Source organism: Ambystoma mexicanum, chromosome 8 (assembly GCF_040938575.1).
Source record: "Ambystoma mexicanum isolate Mex_15411 chromosome 8, UKY_AmexF1_1, whole genome shotgun sequence".
In the NCBI taxonomy this organism is placed as follows: domain Eukaryota; kingdom Metazoa; phylum Chordata; class Amphibia; order Caudata; family Ambystomatidae; genus Ambystoma; species Ambystoma mexicanum.
Genome location: NC_090929.1, coordinates 15964720 through 15990014, shown reverse-complemented (window position 1 = coordinate 15990014; position 25295 = coordinate 15964720). Strand labels below are relative to the sequence as shown.

At 50.0% G+C, this 25295-nt stretch overlaps 1 protein-coding gene across 1 annotated transcript in view; it reads left to right on the top strand.

Annotated features, from left to right (window-relative positions):
- Positions 1-25295, top strand: part of SLC27A4 (solute carrier family 27 member 4) — a 297326-nt gene that overhangs the window by 142339 nt on the left and 129692 nt on the right. The window contains exon 4 of the mRNA XM_069609143.1: positions 19933-20091. Coding sequence (XP_069465244.1) covers positions 19933-20091 — 159 coding nt within the window. The remainder of the gene's footprint in view (positions 1-19932; positions 20092-25295) is intronic.

The following is a 25295-nucleotide window of genomic DNA, read 5'->3' as shown; positions in this document are numbered from 1 at the left end:
TGTAATAGTAATAATTGGCCAAGTGAAAAGCCAGGTTGGTGGTTTAACAACGTCTGAAACCAGGGGAAGGGAGTCATGCCCCCTAGTGTGTTGTGAAGACTGTGGCAAATCTGAGGATGTTGTCTCTTCTCCCCTAGAGGGAGACCTTTCCATGGGGCCAGGGTGGTGCATCCACAGTACAGTAATCCTCCTGCGGGTGGTGCACCGAGGGAGGATCACATAGGGATAGAATATTATCTATGGGTTTGGGGAGGACCATCATCAGAGAACACGGTATGACCCTGCTTCAATACACTCAACTTCTTCTCCAACCCTAAATTCTCCTTATCCCTCTATAAATAGAGCCATTGTTTTTCTTTGTCGATTCAGTCAACCTAATATACATGACAAGACTGAAAGACCACAGTGTACAAAGTATCAGGCATATAGTTTTAACACTGGCGCTGTGATCTAGAAGATAAACGGGAGTCAGAGGATCACTTTAGAGAAGCAGAGTGAGCGGTCTAGCTTCTCAATTCAAGTGATTGGCCCAAGCAGGATAACAGCCCCACGTGGGAGTTTGATAGCTCAGCTAGGATGTGGAAAGAAGGGAGCGATACTCTGAGGAGGAAAAGTGGGAGCCGTGCACAGGAGCAGCTGATGCAAGCCACAAGGGAGCAGTAACCGGAGGAAGAGGAGAACCCAAACGTAGTTCACCACGAGAGGACTACTTGGGTTGCCGCTGAGTTAATCCTCCTGAGTGCCCTAGGCCCCGGCAAAGCACGAGAGGGGAATGCACAGCTGGGAAGGATCAGAAGATTGCAGAGTCACTGCAGATACCACTGGATACACAAACGCGACCGAAACCTTGAGTAGGGGAACCACTGATACCTATGAGAAGGAAGCAAACAGGCACGTGGTTTGCCCGGGAGGTTTCAGAGGCCTGGGGAAGCGATGGGGAGAACCGAGGAGCTGGGTGAGGAGGGTCTGAGACCCTGAAGCAAAACAGGAAGAGTTGTATACTTCGCAGGAGAATGAACCAAGCGAATACAATGCAACAGTGCGATTCTGGGACCTGCACCCATGGGAGAAAGTCAAAAGTAAAGTGACGAAGCATAAGAGGGTCAGGAACTCTGCAAGAGAAAGAGAAACAGTCGATGAGAATACACTGGCTTGATAGGAGACTGAACCAAGCCATTTTGCGAGTCTGAGACTCTCACCCATATGAGAGACTGGGAATAAGAGGTTCAAGAACCCTGGAACATACAGAAGGAATCCTATGCTTGATAATGAACTGTGCCAAGTTGGTACGATAATGAAGCGTGAACACAAGACACTTTCCCTTGTGAATTGCCTAGTGACATTTTAAAGGGACTCGGAAGCTTAACAATTGCTCAGTGACACTTTATCAAAAAGGCTAAAGGGGCTCAGAAGCCTAAAGGAATGTAAGTAAGATAAGAAGAAGACGACTAAGGGGAAAGGAACACAACCCTAGCACTGGAATCCTATGCTTGGTAGCGGAGCCCACAAAGATGGTAGGATAACAAACTGTGAAGCCAAGAAACCGTTCGTTGTGAGTTATCCAGTGGCATAAAATAAGAAGTTGTCTAGGTGAGAGGTGAGGGAGCACCCCCTCCCACTGGAACCCTGTATTTCGGAACATTATTTTGCATCCCTTTTTATTACCGGAGAGACTGGGAAAGTTTCTGTTGGTTGAAAACACAAGGAACACTTTCTACTTTGAGAAGAGACCATCCTTGCACAATTACTGCAGATTGTTAGTGTTCGAGACAGAGGTAGGTTTTTGGGACATGACAGTGACAGATGCTTTAGTTTCGGACTTCCTGACGAGGCATCTTATTTGAATAAAAGGTCTATATCCAAAAACATGCCACCACTGTGTCCGAGCTGTACTTCTGCACCCTCACAACACTTTGCAAACAGCCAAGAGAAGGGAGTCAATCCCTTGGTGCTATATTGAGTCAAAACCAGGGGAAGGGAGTCAATCCCTTTGCACTATAGGGAGTCTGAAACCAGGGGAAGGGAGTCACACCCCCTGGTGCTTTACAAACATTTTGCAGATATCCAGGAGAAGGGAGTCAGTCTCTTGTCACCATAAGAAACCTGAGAAAGACCAGGGGAAGGGAGACCCCACCCCCCTGGCAACTCCTCCCCCACAGGAGTTACGGACATTGTGAAACAGCCAAGGGAAGGGAGCCATTCTCTTGACACTACGAGAAACGTAAGGAAGACTGGACACTGTGAAGATAAGGGACTTTATTTTCTTTGTGCCTTGGCAGAGAGTCGGTCCAAGGAAACGGTGAGACTTAGTTTTGCTGTTCTGCCCTTGACAAAGAACATTTCATTTTGCCCTATGAGTGAAGGTGGACGTACTACCCACAATAAGGAAGTCATTTTTCTGAAACAAGCAGATCTCCACTTTAGTTAGTTTCAGTTCGAGGGTAGGGGAAAGAAAAAGGTTTTGGACACATGGTGGTGGACTATTTCGACAGACATTGTGACATTTCCTTAGTATTGGTTGAGGCAGGGAAACCCCCTCTTAGTAATAGGACCAGATAGGGTTGTTGCCACCATTTTTCAATATAAGCCTTTAACCCAAAATATGCCACCTATGTGTCAGTTCCCTACTTCTGCACCCTTAGACCACACTGGAGCTTGTCTCAGTTCTATACACAGAGCGGAGTTGGTGCCTTTTCCTCAGTGCACTGTGTGTTTTCTCTATACTTTCCCCAGTCTGGGGCTGTCCTCTTTATTTTCCCCTCTTTGAGGCTTGTTTCACTTTCGTCCCCCAGTCTGGGTCTTCTCGGGTCTCTCTCTGCTCCGTGACTTGTCTCACTCTCTCCTCTCTCCCCACTATGGGGCTTCTTGGGTTTCTCTCTGCGCTCTCCACATTTTGGGGCTTCTCTGTGCTCTTCCCACCCTGGGGCTTCCCACTCTGGGGTTTTTCCCCGATCAAGGGTCTCTCTGTGCTCTCCACATTTTGGGGCTTTCTGCTCTGGGGCTTGTATTTGTCTCACCCACTCTCCACAATATGGGGCTTCTTCAGTCTCTCCTTGCTCTGGGATCTTTCTATGTTCTCTCCACCTGGCGGTTCCTCACGTGTTCTCCCCACTTTGTGCTTTCTCTTTGCTTTCCCCACTCTGAGGTCCTTCTTCCTCTTCCTTGCTTTCCCGCCCACCTCTCAGTTCCTTGGAGCTACCGCGCACCTTCTTCTTTCATGCCGTGCTCCTTGGGAGAGGCGTCTGGTCTGTCTGACACAGGGCCGCTTTCCTGATTAGTCATCTGGATTCTGCGTCGGTCTCTCATCTCCTGCTTGCTTCACGCGGGGTTCTAGCCGCAGCTTTCCCTTCTGTCTGGTCTCTCGGTGCTGCGCATGCTCCTTCACTTCCGCTTCTCTGAGCCAGGCCTTTCTGGCTACTCATTCGGTCGGTGATGCAGGCTTCCCGCAGCATAGATCACTGGCTGCGATGCCATATGTTGCATAGTCTATCTCTCCTCGCCACACATTCAGTGGGCCTTCCCGAGGAGCTCAAGGGAGCGGAATAACCTCTCTGTTGCTTCCGATTGGTGGGTCCCCTTCAGAGGGACTCTGCTTTCCCTGTCTCCTGTGTTGGTTGTTCAGGGCTTTGATAAGTTGTTTTCTGTCTTCTGTTTTTAGCTATGATGTCAGATAGTTAAAGGGACCTCTGCGTTACAGGATCTTATAGGGACCATACCACCTTGAGACCAATGTATTCTCAGAAGCGGGTAGTTATGCCAACACCTAACACCAAACAAAAGAGATGTAAAAGCTGCATTGTGGTCATAATTTTCCTTCTGGTGTTCCTGCGCTTTAGAGGTGTGTGTTAAGATTTTCCAGCATTGGATCTTTCATAGATTCACATGCCTGAATATTCCCTGTCGTCAGGCTGGGAATCCCGAGTCATTTAAAATCCATTCTATTCATACAATCTTCCATAGAAAAAGGCTATACAGTCCCTCCACCTCACTTTGGTCCTTTTAGAGCCTAGCCAATGAGGTGTGCTCCGCTGTGCCCTCTTTCCCGCAACCTCTCCAGCATTTCCCTGATGCCCCTGCGTAAATTCTGTGGAGGCGAGCTGGCGTGTAGTGCCACCTGAAAAGTATTTTATACCAGGCTTCTTGCAGCTGGGAGGCCTTAGCTAGCTTGGGAATCTTCCCCCATAGTTCCCCCACTCCTCCTTTGCTATGTCCCTCCCCAGTATCTATTCCCATCTTTGCATGTACGGCCATTGCTGTCTGGGGATCGCATCGTCTCTTATTCTGTACAGGTTGGAGATCAGCCCCTTGGACCCATCATTTGACAACAAGAACTTCTCCAATGGGGTCACTTCCCTATTGGCTGCCTCCTTGTTTGCCGGGTGTAGCAGCCAGTTTCGTAGCTGGGCGTATCTAAGCCTCTCCCCCACTCCTATTGCGAATACTTTTTTACAGTCTGTGACAGACTGAATCTTCCCACCCTGAAACATGTCCTGCAGCCCCCCTCCTGCCATTTCCTAAACGCCCCCTTCTCCATTACGGGCGTGAAGTCCCCATTATTGAAGATGGGTATGAAATGGGATGGGAAGGTTGTGATTCCCCAAGTCTTCGCTAGCCTATCCCAATTCTCTGCCATCATGTTTGTTATGGAGCTTTCATACATGTGTTTTGGCCTATGCTGTTTCCTTAGACAAAGTACTTCTTCTAGATTGTGTTTTGTCACTGGACCCATAGTTTTCCCTCTTCCTCATGCAGCCATTCCTTAATGATCTGTAGCTGGGTCGCTTCGTAATACTGCTTAAATTTGGGGAGTGCCAACCCCCCTCCTTCCTAGGTGCCACAAGCTGGTGCCTATTGATCCTAGCCCTCTTTCCTTCCCATATAAACCCATCTGTTAGAGAGTGTAGCTCTTTCAAGAACCTCGTCGGGACTTCCTGCGGGATTGCCTGGAAAAGATACAACATGCGTGGTAACGTGACCATCTTGACTGCGGCTAGTCTCCCCAGCCACAAGATTCTCAGTGCGCGCCATTTGTTAAAGTCCTTCTTTATTGCCTCCAGTAGTGCGAGGTAATTTGCTGCGTACCACCACATAAGTGTTGGGGTGATCTACACCCTCAGGTATTTAATCCCCCCCTGGTCTCCATACGAACGGGGTCTCAGCCTTTAGCCTATTGCAATTTTCTATCTCTAGGATGTGGCTCATCAGTTCTGATTTTCCAACATTTACACGCAAGCCTGACGCTTCCCCCGAATTCCTCCTGTATGCCCCTGCTTGTCCTAATGGATTCTAGTGGGTTAGTCAGGGTGAGCAGCATGTCGTCAGCAAATGCTGCAACTTTATGCTGTTGCCCTCCAAAGGGGATATCGTGGATGTCGTCCGCCTCCCGTATTGTTTGTAAGAGGGGTTTTAGATAGATTGCATAAAGCAATGGGGAGAGAGGACAGCCTTTTTTCGTTCCCCTGCCAGTTCAAATGGACGTGACATTGCTCCATTCACTGTCACCCTTGTTAGTGGTCCCTGGTAGTTAGCCTGTACCATTTTTACGAAGTTTCCCCCGGGCCCATCCTCCCCATGACCCGAAATAGGAAAGACCACTCCACACGGTCAAATGCTTTTTCTGCATCTAGTGAGAGCAGGACCACGGCAGTGTTCGTTCTCTGTGCTTTTTCGACCAGGTTGGCAACCCTTCTTATATTGTCTGCCGTTTGCCTGCCTCCTATAAAGCCTGCCTGATCCTGGTGGATTAGGCCTGGGAGTAGCCCCCCCAGTCTATTCGCTAGTACTTTCGAATAGATTTTCACATCTACATTGATTAATGTGATTGGCCTGTAGGATGTACGTTCTGTTGGGTCCTTGTGGGGTTTTAAAATGAGTCATTTTCACCTCTTCCATGGAGGGGGTTGTGCGACCCATGTCTTTGAAAGTGTTATAAAGTTATAAAGGTGGGTTAGGTGCGGTACCAGAATTGCTGCAAATGTTTTATAAAATGCCGCTGTGTAGCCATCTGGGCCCAGGCCCTTGCCCGCGTGAAGATCCACCATAACCCTTCTCACCTCATCTCCCGTGATCTCTTGTTCTAGCTCTTCCCAGAATTCCCATTTGATTGTCTGTAGGCTAACTCTCTTCAGGAATTCCTCCTGCAAGTGGGGCTGGGGGTTCTGTGATGTGTACAAGGCCTCATAGAATTTTGCCATGCTTTGCTGAATATCCTCGTTAAGTGTAATACATTCCACTGTGTCTGTTTTTAGTGCTGTGATCATGTTCTTGGCTGCCTCTCCCCTGAGGAGGCACGCCAGAAGGGTGTCCGCTTTGTTTGCCTTTGCATAACATTTTTGTCTAACAAAGAGCAGTGCCCCTTCCGCCCTCTTCGTTCGCAGGACCCCCAGTTGTCCCATTGCCCACCTATATTCCCTCAGGGAGGCCCTGTTAGGTGCCTCCGCTGCCTTCTTCCTTGCTGCTTCTACCTCTGCCTCCAGTTGTTTTTCCAGCTCTCCGAGCTGTTTCTCCCTCTGGGCTTTGGTTGCTATGAGCTCGCCCCTCATTGTGGCATTAAAGGCATCCCATCTAGTGTCGTCTCTCGTTTTCTCCCCTTTTGTTGATCTCAAAGAATTCCCTCATTGTCCCTTCTATTTCCTCTCTAATCACTGGGTCTCTCATGAGGGTGCCCGGGTATTTCCATCCCCCACACTCCCCTTCTTTTGTTCCCTAGCTCCAGCTGCATGGTGATGATTTTGTGGTCCGCTATTCCGATGGGGCCCACTTTTATTTCTTAACCCTTCCCAGGAGGGCTGCCGTCGCCCATATGTAGTCTGTCTTAGATTGTGTTCCATGCACACTCGAGAGGAATGTGTAGCCATCCTCGTCCCCCTCATTTCCCGCCACACGTCTCTCAGGCCCAGCCGTGCCATTTTGTCCCTCAGGTCCGGCGTTGCCGCCCCTCCTCCTCCTGTCCCTTTTTTCCCCGACCTATCCCGTTCCCTATCCCAGGCAATATTGAAGTCTCCCATCAGAACCACCAGGCCCCTTGCGTTTTCTTCTAGTAGTTAAAGGAATCGCTTCAGGAATACTTCCTGCCTGTGTTGGGGGCGTACACCACCGCTATTGTGTATGTGTGTTCCCTAAAGGTTGCCTTTACTATTATGTATCTATCTTCCCTGTCTCGTATGATTCCGGCTTCCCTGAAGTTCACTGTCTTCCTGATGGCCAGTGCCACACCCCCCTGAGGCTTAGAAGATTTGGTCAAATCCATGCAGCCTTAGCCTTGCATGGTCTTTGGGCAGGAGGTATGTCTCTTGTAGCCCCAGAATGTCTGGTCCCTCCTTCCTTGTGAACCTCTCCAACTTTTTCCTTTTTAGGGGGGAGATATGTCTGCTAACGTTATGGGTTACCCACTTTTGGCCCCCTCTCCAGTTTCCTCTCTAATTTGACTTGTTGCCCCCTCCGCCCTTGTTAGCCCCCCTCCCTTGCCACCAGCCCTCCCCTCCCCTGCCCCCTATTAGGAGTCTCCTTCCGCTCCTCCCCTCCTTCCCCTCCCCCGGGTTCTCTGCGCCCTTACTGACTTTATAACGTTGGCTCCCCTCTGCCCCCCTTACCCCTGGATTCGCCTTTGTGTCCACCATCCCTTTGTCTTGTCACCTTTTTAGGGTTTCCTGACGTTGGCTGTCTCTCCCCTTTCTGCGTTCGCCTCCTCGCCTCCACCCCCTCCCAGCAGACCTTGTTGTGTAGTTCTCCTCTTTCGGCTCTCTCCGACCGCTGTCCATTCCTATGGTCTGGGCTCAGTCTCTGGTGATCTCCCCGGTCCCCCTGCTCAGTCTCCCTGTTCCAAGTTGAACTGCATGAGGCCGGCCCCTTCTTGTAGGGTGGTTATTCTATTCTGCAACCCTGCCCATTCGAACAGGAGACCGAAGGGGAAGGTCCACTTGTATCGGATTCCACGCTCTTTGAGGATTGTAAAAATTGACTAATTTGACGGCGTTTCACCAAGGTGCTGTTGGCTAGATATTGATATAGTTCAATTCTCTGTCCTTTATATTCCACTGGCTCTCGCTGTCTAGCGGCCTTTCGTACTGCTTCAGTTTGCCCATATCTTGTAAAAGCAGCGAGTACATCCCTTGGTCTGGCGTTTGGGCCCTTATTGACGCATCCCACTCTGTGGACCCTGTCTAGTTCCACCATGTCTGGGGCCCCTTCTCCTAGTAGTTCGGCGAAGATGTCTTGCAAGGCCCCTTTCAGCTTTCCATCCCCCACCGTTTCCGACAGCTTCTTCAACCTTATATTGACTTTCCTGGATCTGTTTTCTATGTCCTCTATTCTGAGGTCCAAGTTCCTTGTTGCTGTATCTAATCTTTCAATCTCCTTGCTATTTGCTGTTGTTTCCCTGTCCATTTCCTGCAGACCCTTTTCCAGAAGGTCCGTTCTCTCTCCTAGCTGCCCCACCTCCTGCTTCATCTCGGCCATAGCCATGTTGATATCTGATCTGATCAGCTGGATTTGGTCCTGAAGTGTCTTTGCCAGGTTAGTCTGCAGTGTAAGCATTTCTCTGTGGAGATCCTGGCGTAACATTGGGGTGGCTGGCTCCCCCACTTCTGTAGAGCTGCGGCCCGCCGTCCCCTCTTGGGTGCTCAACTGGGGTTTGTTTGCCTCTCTGGGCTGCCACATCGTTGGGAGTGTTCCGGGGTTGTCCCCCTGTGTCTGCCCACCTTTATTCTGACTGTTTTTGTTTTTAGTTGCTATGGCTGAGATAACTCAGTGCTTTGTGTTTCGTTGCCCTGCTCTGCTTCGGGTGCGATGCCCTGGTCTTGTCCTCTCGTTTCCCTTGGAATGCTCTCATGGGGGCCTGGGCTGGCTCCCTTCTTCCCTGTTCCTGTCCAGCTGGACCTATACCAGTTGCGCCTTTTGCGTTTCCTATTTCTTGAGTGGGGGTCTCCTCCTTCCTCGTGCCCTTGTTCCGCCCCTTCTGTCTTTTCCTTAGGTTGTCTCGCTTCTTGATTTGTGAATGGGCCAGGCCGCAGTGTCTTGTGCCCCCTTGGAGATGCTGCTTCCTCCTTTTCCAATGCCCTCCCTTCTATCCTCTGTGGGGGGCCTAGTCCTCCGGGTCTGATCCTGGTCCTTGCCGCCAATGCGTCCCCTGTGGAGTCTCGCTCCCTTCTGGTGGGACGTGACCGTGATGGTCCTGCTGATTCTCAGAACCTTGTATCCTGCCCCCTGACTCCTCTCGTCCCCAGCCCCACTGGGATGGAGGAGGGGTGGGGAGAGGGGACTGTGCGGTTACAGTTCCACCGCTCTTCCCTTTTGTGACCTGGACTCCCCCTCTTCATGTTTGCATCTCAGTTCTGTGCCCTCAGGGCTGAGGAGTTATATCTTTTACTGGGGGGGGGGGGTCTGGAGAGGAGGGCTGCCCCTACGACTGCTCGGGTATGTCTAGTGAGCCGTACCTCTGACAGCCGGCACCTTTCCTCCTTGCAGCTCTCCCGCCCCCGGATGTGTTCCAGGGATGTTGCCAAACCGCTGTATTTCCTTTCTTTTCTCCTTACTCTTCCCCGTGGGGCGCACGCAGCGGTTATTGCCCCTAAGGGTCACGTGTGGTTAGGGGGAGGTTGCTTTCGTTTTTCTGTTTGTGGCACCCGTAGGATGCCTCTCTTCTGGGATGCACCCCCCCTTATATGGTGTTTGGGAGGGTGCCCAGCGCCCGTGGGAAGGCTCACCTGCTGCACTTCTCTTTCCGTGGCGTCCGCCGCTCCTTTACAGCCTGGGCTCCTCCTCGACTCTGCTTGCTCCTTCCCGCTCCGCGGATGCGATCCGCTTGCCCGGGCGGGACTCGTTCCTTCATCTTGACTGCTCCCTGTCTTGGTCGGGCCTCCGCTGCCTTCCTCCCTCACCTGGAGCTCTTGCCTTCTCTCGCTTCTTGTTTTTCTGGGTCTTTTCGCACGGCCCCTGGTCCTTTCTTCCTCAGTGGGTGCTCCCTCTATTTTGCCTGCATGTCGGTTCCCCTCGCTGCAGCGCTCCTTGTCCCCGTTGGTCTGGGACCTCTTGTGGGGGTCCAGGCTGCCCACTTGCTCGGGCTCTTCCGATCGCCTCTCTCTTTATTGGGGGTCTATGGCTCTCTCTGCGGGCTGACTCTCCTCATCTGTCTACCGGGTCGCTACCCTTATCGGGTCTGCTTTTCTTCTGTGCCAGTTCCTCCCAGCTCGGAGGCGGCAATGAGGTGTTGCTACCTCTTCTTCTGATTGGCTGCCGATTTCCTCCGCGGCTCTCCCCTCCTGCGCTCTCCTGCACCGGGCCTGCCGTCCGCAGCCCTGCCCCCTGCCGTGCCGTGTCTCTGGTCGGCTGCGCTTCTCCTCACTTCTCCACTCTTCTCGTGCTCCGTCCGCACCCCTTCTGCCCCAAAAAAACGTGTTGGGCTGTTGCCAGTAGTTTCTTCTCTGTATCTAAGCCCAGACAGCCGTGGCAGTGTGGTGGATCCGCGTTGTTTCGCTGTGGGGCTCTGGAGCGCCGTCGACTCGTCTATCTCGTGTCGGCGGCCATCTTGAAGTCCTTTTATGTGATTTTTTTTTTTTTTTTTTAAAGGATTGAGTTTATTTTGAAAGGGGTGTAAGTAATTATTAGTACTTAAACACAGTTTTGGCCTCTGAAAGCCTTTCTCAAATCAGGGCTGTTTATACTTCACAGTGCCTCAATGCTGTGAAGTATAAACAGCCCTGATTTGAGAAAGGCTTTCAAAGGCCAAAACACGTGTCATCACCAAGGGCGCTAAAATTAAAATTTATGGCACCAGAAAATATGGCGCATTCCTTGATTTCTGAGTGTGTTTAAATACTATTTCACTTTCCTGGTGGTTTTATAGACTTCCTACCACTTAACTCAGACTGGATGCAACAGACCAGCAATACCTAAAACTCTTTTAATGAACAAATCTATAATCACTAAAATTGTCGCCTGACAGAGTAGTCTCTTAAAGGAGTCTAATTGCACATGGTAAATAATTATTAGTTTTGCTTTGTTGAATTTCTGATGAGGTAATGTTGCTAATTTGATAAACATGTCTTTGATAAGGATGCATTTGTAATTCGTATAAGTGTAAGGTTTCTTTTAAACCATAATAATAATGAAAAAATAAAAGCAAGTCTTTGAATCTGATTGCTTTGTCCAGAGGCCTCTTGGCATGTCTGCCTCCCAACCTGCTTGTTTGTTGTTCGAAGCTTAGTTGTCATTTATTTGTCAGGTGCAAAAGATTTGGGCATTGAAATATTTAAATGTGTACTTGATTTGTTCTGCTGTACGATAAAGACATATACATCACATTGAGCTTTCCAAGTGCTCGATGGCATTGTAACGTTTGGGATACAGCAAACCAATAAAGGGCAAGGATATTTTGAAGGAGAAGATCGAGGCATGACCCTTCAATCACCAGGAGTCTTTCCAACTGCAATGGGCTATACCCTTCAGGCGTCGGAATGTACGAGCGAGATTTACTGTATTGGGATCAGGAACACCTGAACAAGATGAGGTGAGCTTGCACAATCCAACCACTGGTTATCCAAGACGGGAACAATGATGTTGCTGCCAGCCCTCCAGGAAGAAATGTATTCTCTGAAAGCAAAAAGCTCAACTAGATGATGCCTTTCACTAAACTGAAAGTCTGAAATAGGCCAGTATGCGTGTCTGGCGCCACATGCATCCTTTGTAATGAGGCCACGATGCTGTCCCAGACCGTGTATTTCAGCGTTTTCCACTAGCGACAAGCAGACTCTTAATCATGAGACCCAAAGCTTGCTTTGGAGAGGAAGTCACAGCCAATGTGTAAATCAGCAGCCCAGTGTAGTGTGAGCAACCAAAGGGTGTCTCACCTGCTAGTCCCCAGGGATTTTTCTCCCAGGTGGCCAGGGCACAGCCATTGCCTTAGGATCCAGACCCTGGGGGTGGACCAGTGCAGGAGTATAACCTGGGTGAGGGGTCTTCAGGGAGTGGTGGGGGGCGACCGATGGTGAGACGCGGTATTCCCCCCTTTCCCGTAAACCTGAATCATTCTATTTTAAAGGGTTCTCCAATCCCCCCCCCTTTCTACACAAACACTGGGCTGAGGAAGAGGTTGACTGAGAATAAAGAGGCTTTCCCTTAAATATCTCATTGGACATGTCCCGCTAATCGGGTCAGGCAAAGTCAGGCACTTGACTTCAAGTGTATACATTTGATATCAATTAGCTCTCCTCACACGGATAAACATTGAACTTTTGTGTTTGTGACATCGAACTACCCAGACCAGGAGACACTGGGGCAAATAACACAAGATCATGGGGGGAAAGTCATAGTCGTCCAGCGCTATCTGTAGCAAAAGCCACGCATACTCGAAAGTCTTCGACATCAGGAAATGGTCCGAGCCCGACAGAGGGAGACCGGAAGTGTAATAAGTTAGGGGAAGGGAACCCCTAAAGTATGTGCAATAAGCTTGGGGAAGGGAACCCCGGGAAGTGTTTTGTTTTCGTTTGACAGATCCGAGCCTGACTGTGGGAGACCAACGTGAACGTTGGGCTTTGAAAGGTCTGAGTCCGACCGGGGGAGACCGGCGTGAATTTTTTTGTTGAAATGTGTTTTGAAAGCTGGAAAGAGAGACCTTAATGTGGAAGGCCAAGCGGGCCTCGATCCACGTTTTGAACTGCCTTTGTTTTGAGAACCTGAGCCAGAGTGTGTCACCCTGTCTATGGGGACCGCCTTACTCCGTGCTGTCCAACGTGGGGAGGAGAGCTGATTCAGCCACATTTATTCTTTTGAACACTGATTTTTCCTTTACATACATTTCCCCTTTATACACTTTTTGTACCAGAGATAAGGCAGGCATTAGGTTTTTGTTAGTATAGGCCATTTTGATTTGACGTACGCAACTAGGACTGTTTTATTTATCATTTGATTGTAGAGACTACTCCCGTCCTAGCTATAGGGCAAAGTAGGAGTTTTTCCAACCCCAGAATCTTTAATAAAGGTTTTACAAATTGTACCTTTTGTGTCAGTGTCATAATAGTGATACCATGCCTCCCTTACACTATTGAGTCATGCGGTTTTGTTGCCTTAAAAACATGTTTACTGCCTTTGTGGGGCAGAAGCCTATGACGTCTAAAGGAGGACAGAGTGTCAGACACAGAAGGAAGATCTTCAAGCAGGCCGCTGTTTCTAGTCACATAAGGAAATTAGGGTTGTCGTAAGTTAGAATCAGGAGACGAACAAGATAGAGTTCTCATCCGCCAGACGGAACGTGCGTGGTTTGCGCACTTTTCCTAGCTTAGAATCTCCCCGTATTACGGCACTACTCTCAGATACGCAGCACAACTGCCTCGCTGCCACCTCAGCAGACGGTTCGCTACCCTGTTGCGATTGCACATTGTGCCACATAACCTATCAGCATCCTAGTCCCGCATTATCTGACCTACTAAAAACGCATCTTTGTAACTACGAACCCCTGTTTTAGTATATGGGTTTTCACCCAGTCCCTCTGCATTTGGACCTCTCCGTAGATTGCATCCTGGCCGAAACTGCTTTTCCAGCCCTTCTAGCCGACTTTGCTTTCGAGCTCCTTACTACACGCCCTTGTGCGCACCCTGCCGTGCCTGCTCAGTAGCACGCACTGAGCCAAACATATGTTCTTTCCTATTTAGCTGAGGCTGCACCTGAACTCTGATACAGTATGCCCATGTGCCCTCTATACCACACGCATCAATTTAACGTATGCCTTGCTTATTAAGCTCATGCTGCACTGAGTCCTGTTATTGTACTGTCTTGTGCCCATTCTGCCGCGCCTGCATAGTAGCACACTTTTAGTCATACGTATGTTTTGTCTTCTAAGCTGATGTTGCATTGAGTCCCGTGACCTTACTCCTACACGCCCATTCTGCAGAGCCTGCCTCACAGCACGTACCTAGTCAAATGTATGTTTTCTCCTATTTCAGCTGTGGCTGCACTTGAATTATGTTACTGTACACCCATGTGCCCTCTATGCCACACGCATTTAATCTTACGTATGCCTGCTTACTAAGCTGATGCTGCACTGAGTCCCTTTATTGCACTCTCATGTGCCCACTCTACCGCGCCTGCCTTGCGGCACTCATTTAGCCAAACGTATGCTTCTGTTTTATTAAGCTGTTGTTGCATGGAGTCCCGCTACCTTACTCCTATGCGCCCATTCTGCCACGCCTGCCTCGCAGCACGCACTTAGTTAAATTTACATTAACCCATTTAGCTCATACTGTATTTGAGGCTCGCCACTGAACTCCCATTAGCCTACCTTGTTGGGACGGCTCAGTAGAATTTTAGCCTAACTACATCTTTTGCTTAGTCATATGAAATTGCACTCTGTACCACACTACAGCATCTGCAACCACGCCTCTGTGCGATTTGCCTTTATCACCCGGCCTCTCTGTCAATCACTCCTTCAGACCACTTCTCCCAAAGCTATTTGCACTAGCTATTGCCACCACATTCTACCTCACCTTCCATACAGCCTCCTTGCCCAACCTTAGTACTGCACCATTACCCAACCCTTGCTATCATAATACCACAACCATGGCCACTACCCCTGACCACACTACTCCATACCTCAACAGCCCTGCATTATGGCTCTAACACTTTGCCACCAGACCTACTTCGAACCAACCATGCCTGCTTTCACTGAGAAACGCTAGACTTGGCGGAACACTCTCTCATGCATCACTACACCACATGACACCCACTCGTCAGAATAAACACCCTCAGCCTATCGCCAGGACTGCCCCCCCCCCCCCCCACACACCAACCCGCCAGGTCGACAATGCTGCTACGAATACTATTAAACGGGCATTAATCAATGCCAGATCCCTTACAGCCCACGCATTAGATGTGGCTGATCTCATCGTAACGCACAACCTTGACTTCCTTGCCGTCAATGAAACCTGGCTGCATACTGCCTCAGGGCCTCTACTCTCACTTGCCATTCCCACAGATTACAATATCATCAGACACGACCACAATACCAATCAATCTAAATGTGGTGGCATTGCCATCATCCACAAAAACTCCCTAAACCTATGCCTCTCCTCGGTGCACCAAATCTCATCGATGGATGTGCTAACAGCCAAACTTGCCCTCACCCCTAACCTCACATCACACTCCACCTACTACACAGGCCCCCAGGACCTCTATCCACCTTTTCTGAAGACCTATCCAACATTCTGTTAAACAACACCAAAATCGGTTCCCAAATTATAGTGCTAGGTGACTTCAACTTGGGCCTCGCTGACCCTAATGACTCGGCTGCCATGTCGATTGACAATATGCTCACGAACTCTGGCTTTACTCAACATATTTCAAACCTACACGTTCTAAGGGGAGAACCCTTGATTGGATAACCAACCTTAATTGTGAAATTAACATTGCATCTATACAACCCTGTGCGTGGACTAACCACCATTTAATCACCTTTAACCTTCTTGCTAAAACATTCAGCTCCACTGACGTTGCACCTGCCATCCTTACCAGAAATAAGCGTGACATAACCTGTGGTAAACTTCTCCCACTCATCCTTCCAGCCCTTAATAAACATGCTGTCTCATTTACTGATCCAACCGTCTTGGTTGACATCTTCAATCATACCATGTTAAAAGCCTGTGACCATATTGCCCCATCTAAACTGAGAAAACCCAAACCTCGTGCTCGCCTCAACTCCTGGTTTACACCCCAGCTCAGAAACCTACGCAAAGAAAAACGAATTTCCGAATCACATTGGAAAAATAATCCTACGGAGGCCAAAAAAGCTAGTATTATTTTAGCTACGCTAAACTATAAGGAAGCCAAACTCCTGGCAAAAAAAGACACTTATAACAAATGTATTGAACAAGCCAAATCTAATACGAAAGAACTGTTTCGAATTTTAAAAGAACTGGAAACACCTGTCACTGCGCCTGACACCTGTACTAAAGACAGCACTTGGTGCACCAATATTCAAAACACACTCCTCGGCAAGATTGCCACCCTCCAAACCAAAATTAATGACAAACAAACAAGTCTACAACTTAACCCGCAACCCAAAATTCAACCGATAATAAACAACCCAATTCCTTTCAGCTTCTCACCGCTTTCTATTTCTGAAGTGTAAAATATTATCAATAGCCTCAAACCTTATAACTGCCAGGGTGACTTGTGCCCTGCACCCATCATCAAGGAAGCCGCCCATGAGCTAGCTCCTTTCATTACCACACTCATCAACTCATCCTTCAGCACCGGGATTGTACCAGACAATTTGAAGGACGCCTAAAAAAAAAAAAAACACTCTGGACTCCAATATTCCAACTAATTACAGGCCCATCACCACGGTGCCATTTCTCCTAAAAATCCTTGACCAAGCTGCCTACTTACAGATTCAAGAATACCTCGAATTCAATAAACTTCTGGGACTAAGGCAATCGGGGTTTCGACCACGTCACGGCACCGGAACGGCCCTTATTGATCTTAAGACTCCGATGGAAGACCTAAGAGATAAGGGTAAACTTGCACTTCTACTCCTTCTTGACCTTTCTGCAGCATTTGATCTCGTAAACCACCAGATACAGTGTCGACACGTCAAACAAGCTGCACACATCTCGGATAAAGCCACAGCCTGGATCAGCTCATTCCTGGACAACAGATCAATGCGTGTCTTCTCCCCCTTAGCAGCAGCATCTCCCTCACCTGTCACCTGCGGGGTACCACAAGGATCTTGTGTCTCTCCTACTTCGTACAACGTGTTTACAAAACCAGTATTTGATATCTTGAATTATCTGGGTGTCTCCTACACCAACTATGCCGATGACACCCAGATACTCCTCCCCATCCCAGGCGACTACTCATCCGACTCCCTCTCTGTAAATGCCATATACCAAGTCATCCAACCCTGGATGGCGCAGCACGGACTCTGTCTACATGATGAAAAGACAGAGCTCCTCATCCTCGGCTCTCCCCAAAAATTAACTAAACTAGACCCTGCATTCAAATCCTTCACGATCAATGGGAATACCATTAAGGTCTCCAAGGACACAAAAACTCTAGGGATCTACATCGATTCCACCCTAACTTTGGCTAGACAAACCAATGCTGTCGCCTCCGCAGCGGTTTACACTTGCAAGCTTATCACAGCCAGCCGCCCCTTCTTATCACCAGCTAACTGCGTCACACTTGCCAGGACTCTTGTGTTGTCTAAAATTGATTATTGTAATGCCCTTTACCTGGGCACCAACCATTGTAACCTTAGTAAGTTACAAATTATCCAAAACAATGCCATCAGAGCAGAGCTCAACATCCCTAGAAACCAACACATCTCAGACACCAGACGTAACTTACGCTGGCTCTCAGTCTCACAACAAATCTCTCTGAATACTCTCGCTCTCACCCACAAATGCCTTCCAACCAAGCATCCTGCTACCTAGCTAACAGATTCACCCCACAGAACTGTCCAGACCAACTGCCTCTCCATACCACGCTTCTACCTTCAAAGATCAGGTGGCTCTAGTTTCCCAGTATTGGCGGCTAAACTTCGGAACACACTCCCCAACTTGCTAAGAGCAGAACCCTCCTTCTGTAGGTTCAAAAACATGACCAAAGCCTGACTATCTGTCCAAGACTCACTCACCTCCACTGGCCAATCTCCTCCCACGCAATAGCCGCCAGCCTCACTTCTGTACATAGCCTCATGCTTATTCTGCTTATGCTGAAATGTGCCTTTGTATATAACTGTAATTTATACTACTAGTATTTTGTCTTATTCACCTTTTACCATGTTCTAACTAAGTTACGCGCCCGGATGCCCTTGGGCCTGGTGCGCTTTACAAATAAAATAAACACAAATACAAATTATATGACTGGTCTGTTTGTTCAAAAATACTCCTTTGTGCCTAACCGACTAGGTCCTATCTTGAAGGACAGAAAGATGTCAAAAGAGTGCTCGTCAGGATGTCCAATAGCATAAGGGTGTCTTGTCTATCGTCAAGAACTTAACATACGCTGATTCCTGTCCCTGCCACTAATACAGAAAAGAAACTAACAAATGCTGGTTGGCTTTTGATCCCCTGTTCTGTCATTTCTTCAAAAGGGTTACTTGGCCCTGTTGTTCGGTCAACACAATTGTCTCTTTCACCGCTCATGTATAGGATGAAGAGTTCTCTTTAATTCAGTGTCCTTTCTTCCCTCTTCCTTTCCAGGCCTTTAGCTTTGTTGTATACTTGGTATGAGTTACTGGTCTCAGATTACCTCGGTCTTGGTAAATCCAGTTCTCAGTCATCTCTGAGATTTATATTTGACAGATTCCCACAATGTCCTCTCCACCCGTCGTCTTGTACACACCCCGCCTTGGGGGTCATTTGGCTTTCGCCCCGTCTCAGGGTTGTTTCGCTTTCACTGTGTCTTGGGTTTGTTCCTCTCTCACCCCCTCTCTGGTCTGCTGCTCACCCCGCTTTGGGATCTTTTTCGACCATATCACCCATCTGTTGACTGCCCCGAGCAACCTTTTGCCTTCAGGGGGTGGGCTCCTCTGGTCGGGTTTGTCAGTGACGCTGCAGCGTTTTGTCCAGTCGTCCTCCTTTGACTTCTTGGAGTGGATGCTCGCTTCCCGCTAGCCTCTAATAGGTTCTCAGTGGCAGTTCTGCGACTCCTTTAAGTCTGACGATTGCAGCTCCCACGTTGAGCAACCTGTGCCAGATATGCCTCTTCCTTACTGCGACTTTTTGGCCAAGACTTCTGCAGTTCCTAGCTCCACATCTGGTGCGTTCTCCCCATGTTGAGTGATGCCTCCCAGGGAGGCTCTCCCGTGTGGCTCTGTGGGCCTCTCTATCTTCTACTAACAACGTGGATAGGCTCTTCTTTTCTTCTGTAGTGAAGGGGGGGGGCTTATGACTGCTTCTCTGAGTGGTCTCGAGTATGGTGACTGCAGAGGGTCAGAAATCACACTACCCTTGGAAACATGCCTTGAAAATGCATTACATTCATCAATCCCCATGAGGCCAACAAACTTATGGGATTCTGGAGACACGGGAGGATTACTTAAATCCCGCCCTCTGGGGATTGCCTGTCCTGAAGGGGGTGGGGGAGTTGCACAGTGGGTGCTTGCCCTGTCACCGAGGGGGTGTTAAACCTAGCAGGCTCACATTCACAGTCCCAAAGTGGGTGGCTCCCCCTAGGGGAAAGGGGATGAACTGCCTGGCTTTGTTACAGGGTGTTGGTGGAAACCCTGTTCAAGATAAAGGGTAGCTCTGGACCTCTGATCTCATTGTCCTCTGTGGACCCCTTTAAGGTGGTTTCATCTTGAAGCTGTGGCTTTGGTTGTGGTTTTTCATGCCGTGGAGATCCTTCTACCGATGGGGAATTGGAGCCTGTGGAGGTGATGCTGCTGAGGTCCTTCAGCGAAGATGATATCTCACCTGAGTCCCTGAGATGCAGGCAAAGGGGAGGATTTCAAGACTGACTGGCCTGAAAGACAGTGTTATCAGCTGTCAAGTTCTCTTGAAGTTTTGCAAGGGATCACAGTTCAAAACAAAACTTGGATGTTTAATGCAGGGCACGATGAGAGCTATGCAGAACACTGCCCCACTTAGCCCTGTGGCCTGTAATCCTGGCACGAGAGAATGCAAAGAGTGTATGCAGAGGTCTGCCACCTTTGGATCAAAACTGCCATCAGCCCTAGTAGGGATAGTCTGTGGTGAGGGATAATGGGAGTCACAATCTAGATCACCTGGAGACCTGCAAGTGGCAGACGCCATTGCTGGCATCATGTATGCTGGACCCTGAGCTTTGTTTATTTGTGGATTAGTTTAAGTTAGTTGCTGCATGCCACCGATCTCTGTGTGATATGGTGACACAATAAGGAAGCTGTGGAGGAAGGTGGGGAGAGCTGAGTGATGAGCAGGCATGAATTCTAATGCATGTGCTCTCCCCTCTTTTCAGCCATGAATGATGTACATCCAATGATTGCAAAATCTGTCCGTCTCTTCTGCTCCGGAGAGTGTAACCCAGAGGTGGTGCCCCCTGGCACAGAGTGCCTTAATCCACTGTTGGAGAGAGCGTCACGACATCCTCCTCCTGTAGCCAACAAAGGATTCTCAGGTAAGGCAATGTGCTGGAGTGCATTCAGAAACAAAATGGACTCCCTCTAAAGAGCTCCAAATGAGACATGTACAGGGTTCTGTTGGATACACTGACCACACAATGCACACAGGAGATATCTGTAAGGTACGCAGAGCTCTGTGAGCTGAACAAAAGACACACAAAAAACACACACATGTCTATGAGGCATGCCAACATATCTGTGAGGCCCACGAGAGAATTGCAGAGAGACCTCTGTCACACACGTGTGGTAAACTGAAGGCAGACATCGAGCTTTGTGAAAGACACAGCGGTGCACAAAAATTAGGTACACATGGAGTGAACAAAGAGCTCAGTGATGTAAACATGTGGTGTATGTATAGTTCTGCATGTGCACACAAGGTGAATAAAGATATCCGAGTTCTGTGCACTGTGCAGTGCTCTGTGTTGTACAGAGAAAATGCATACTACTCCAGGATGTGAAATGGAGGTGCAGATATAGCTAACAAGGCACACTGCAGACCCTTGTGTCTAGAAGCTTACAGACTTAAGAAGAGGTACAACGGTGTGAAAGTCGCTGTAGGTCCCGGTCCCTCACCACTTGGCTTCAGATAGGGACAGCTGATTTGTAGAGACTATGAGGTGCCCAGCTGTCTCCCAAGATCCGTAACATGGCCCTCTGCACTGTTTCTTCTGCAAAGTCCCTGTTTTCACAGCTAGCACAGTGCAGATCAGAGTTCCTTTCAGATGGGGGGGCCCCTGCCGGCCCTCTCATCTACCCCATTGAGGCTGATCTGGCATGTGGAGGGTGGGCATCACCACTGGTGCCAGTGTCGGATCTAGATGAGCAGTGCACTGGACTGTGGAGGGTGGGTATCACCACTGGTGCCAGTCTTGAATCTAGATGAGCAGTGCACTGGACTGTGGAGGGTGGGTATCACCAGTGGTGCCAGTGTGGAATCTAGATGAGTAGTGCACTGGACTGTGGAGGGTGGGTGTCACATGTGGTGCCAGTGTGGAATCTGGATGAGCAGTGCAATGGACTGTGGAGGGTGGGTATCACCACTGGTGCCAATCTGGAATCTAGATGAGCAGTGCACTGGACTCTGGAGGGTGGGTATCACCAGTGGTGCCAGTGTGGAATCTAGATGAGCAGTGCACTGGACTGTGGAGGGTGGGTATCACCACTGGTGCCAGTCTGGAATCTAGATGAGCAGTGCACTGGACTGTGGTGGATGGGTATCACCAGTGGTGCCAGTGTCGAATCTAGATGAGCAGTGCACTGGACTCTGTAGGGTGGGTATCACCAGTGGTGCCAGTGTGGAATCTAGATGAGCAGTGCACTGGACTGTGGAGGGTAGGTGTCACCAGTGGTGCCAGTGTGGAATCTGGATGAGCAGTGCACTGGACTGTGGAGGGTGGGTATCACCACTGATGCCAGTCTGGAATCTAGATGAGCAGTGCACTGGACTGTGGTGGGTGGGTTTCACCAGTGGTGCCAGTGTCGAATCTAGATGAGCAGTGCACTGGACTGTGGAGGGTGGGTATCACCACTGGTGCCAGTGTGGAATCTAGATGAGCAGTGCACTGGACTGTGGAGGGTGTGTATCACCACTGGTGCCAGTGTGGAATCTAGATGAGCAGTGTGCTGAACTGTGGAAGGTGTGTATCACCACTGGTGCCAGTGTGGAATCTAGATGAACAGTGCACTGGACTGTGGAGGGTGGGTATCACCACTGGTGCCAGTGTGGAATCTAGATGAGCAGTGCACTGGTCTGTGGATGGTGGGTATCACCAGTGATGCCAGTGTGGAATCTAGATGAGAAGTGCACTGGACTCTGGAGGGTGGGTGTCACACCTGGTGCCAGTGTGGAATCTAGATGAGCAGTGCACTGGTCTGTGGATGGTGGGTATCACAGCTTGTGCTAGTGTGAAATCTAGATGAGCAGTGCACTGAACTGTGGAGGGTGGGTGTCACCAGTGGTGCCAGTGTGGAATCTAGATGAGCAGTGCACTGGACAGTGGAGGGTGGGTATCACCACTGGTGCCAGTGTGCAATCTAGATGAGCAGTGCACTGGGCTGTGGAGGGTGGGTATCACCACTGGTGCCAGTGTGGAATCTAGATGAGCAGTGCACTGGTCTGTGGAGGGTGGGTGTCACCACTTGTGCTAGTGTGGGATCTAGATGAGCAGTGCACTGAACTGTGGAGGATGGGTGTCACCAGTGATGCCAGTGTGGAATCTAGATGAGCATTGCACTGGTCTGTGGATGGTGGGTATCACCAGTGGTGCCAGTGTGGAATCTAGATGAGCAGTGCACTGAACTGTGGAGGGTGGGTGTCACCAGTGGTGCCAGTGTGGAATCTAGATGAGCAGTGCACTGGTCTGTGGATGGTGGGTATCACCAGTGGTTCCAGTGTGGAATCTAGATGAGCAGTGCACTGGACTCTGGAGGGTGGGTGTCACACCTGGTGCCATTGTGGAATCTAGATGAGCAGTGCACTGGACTGAGGAGGGTGGGTATCACCACTGGTGCCAGTGTAGAATCTAGATGAGCAGTGCACTGGACTGTGGAGGGTGTGTATCACCACTGGTGCCAGTGTGGAATCTAGATGAGCAGTGCACTGGACTGTGGAGGGTGGGTATCACCACTGGTGCCAGTGTGGAATCTAGATGAGCAGTGCACTCGACTGTGGAGGGTGGGTATCACCACTGGTGCCAGTGTGGAATCTAGATGAGCAGTGCACTGGTCTGTGGAGGGTGGGTATCACCACTGGTGCCAGTGTGGAATCTAGATGAGCAGTGCACTGGTCTGTGCTGTGGAGGGTGGGTATCACCACTGGTGCCAGTGTGGAATCTAGATGAGCAGTGCACTGGTCTGTGGAGGGTGGGTGTCACCACTTGTGCTAGTGTGGGATCTAGATGAGCAGTGCACTGGTCTGTGGATGGTGGGTATCACCAGTGATGCCAGTGTGGAATCTAGATGAGAAGTGCACTGGACTCTGGAGGGTGGGTGTCACACCTGGTGCCATTGTGGAATCTAGATGAGCAGTGCACTGGTCTGTGGATGGTGGGTATCACCACTTGTGCTAGTGTGGGATCTAGATGAGCAGTTTACTGAACTGTGGAGGGTGGGTGTCACCAGTGGTGCCAGTGTGGAATCTAGATGAGCAGTGCACTGGTCTGTGGATGGTGGGTATCACCAGTGGTGCCAGTGTGGAATCTAGATGAGCAGTGCACTGGACTCTGGAGGGTGGGTGTCACACCTGGTGCCATTGTGGAATCTAGATGAGCAGTGCACTGGTCTGTGGATGGTGGGTATCACCACTTGTGCTAGTGTGGGATCTAGATGAGCAGTGCACTGAACTGTGGAGGGTGGGTGTCACCAGTGGTGCCAGTGTGGAATCTAGATGAGCAGTGCACTGGTCTGTGGATGGTGGGTATCACCACTTGTGCTAGTGTGGAATCTAGATGAGCAGTGCACTCAACTGTGGAGGGTGGGTGTCACCAGTGGTGCCAGTGTGGAATCTAGATGAGCAGTGCACTGGTCTGTGGATGGTGGGTATCACCAGTGGTGCCAGTGTGGAATCTAGATGAGAAGTGCACTGGACTGAGGAGGGTGTACATCACCACTGGTGCCAGTGTGGAATCTAGTTGAGCAGTGCACTGGACTGTGGGGGGAGGGGATCACCACTGGTGCCAGTGTGGAATCTAGATGAGCAGTGCACTGGACTGTGGTGTATAGGTGTCACCAGTGGTGTCAGTGTGGAATCTGGATGAGCAGTGCACTGGACTGTGGAGGGTGGGTATCACCACTGGTGCCAGTGTGAAATCTAGATGAGCAGTGCACTGGTCTGTGGAGGGTGGGTATCCCCAGTGGTGCCAGTCTGGAATCTAGATGAGCAGTGCACTGGTCTGTGGAGGGTTGGTATCCCCAGTGGTGCCAGTGTTGAATCTAGATGAGCAATGCACTTGACTGTAGAGGGTGGGTATCACCACTGGTGCCAGTCTGTAATCTAGATGAGCAGTGCACTGGACTCTGGAGGGTGGGTGTCACCACTGGTGCCAGTGTGGAATCTAGATGAGGAAAGCACTGGACTGTGGAGGGTGGGTATCACCACTGGTGCCAGTGTGGAATCTGGATGAACAGTGCACTGGACCCTGGAGGGTGGGTTTCACCACTGGTGTAAGTGTGGAATCTAGACGAGCAGTGCACTGGACTCTGGAGGGTGGGTATCACCACTGGTGCCAGTGTGGAATCTAGATGAGCAGAGCACTGGACTGTGGAGGGTGGGTATCACCACTGGTGCCAGTGTGGAATCTAGATGAGCAGTGCACTGGACTGTGGAGGGCGGGGTGGGTGTCACCAATGGTGCCAGTGTGGAATCTAGATGAGCAGTGCACTGAACTGTGGAGGGTGGGTGTCACAAGTGGTGCCAGTATGGAATCTAGATGAGCAGTGCACTGGACTCTGGAGGGTGGGTATCACCACTGGTGCCAGTGTGGAATCTAGATGAGCAAAGCACTGGACTGTGGAGGGTGGGTATCACCACTGGTGCCACTGTGGAATCTAGATGAGCAGTGCACTGAACTGTGGAGGGTGGGTGTCACAAGTGGTGCCAGTGTGGAATCTAGATGAGCAGTGCACTGGACTGTGGAGGGTGGGGTGGGTGTCACCAATGGTGCCAGTGTGGAATCTAGATGAGCAGTGCACTGGACTGTGGAGGATAGGTGTCGCCACTGGTGCCAGTGTGGAATCTAGATGAGCAGTGCATTGAACTGTGGAGGGTGGGTTTCACCACTGGTGCCAGTGTGGAATCTAGATGAGCAGTGCACTGGACTGTGGAGGGTGGGTATCACCACTGGTGCCAGTCTGGAATCTGGATGAGCAGTGCAATGGACTGTGGAGGGTGGGTATCACCACTGGTGCCAATCTGGAATCTAGATGAGCAGTGCAGTGGACTGTGGAGGGTGGGTATCACCACTGGTGCCAATCTGGAATCTAGATGAGCAGTGCACTGGACTCTGGAGGGTGGGTGTCACCAATGGTGCCAGTGTGGAATCTAGATGAGCAGTGCACTGAACTGTGGAGGGTGGGTGTCACAAGTGGTGCCAGTGTGGAATCTAGATGAGCAGTGCACTGGACTGTGGAGGATAGGTGTCACCACTGGTGCCAGTGTGGAATCTAGATGAGCAGTGCATTGAACTGTGGAGGGTGGGTTTCA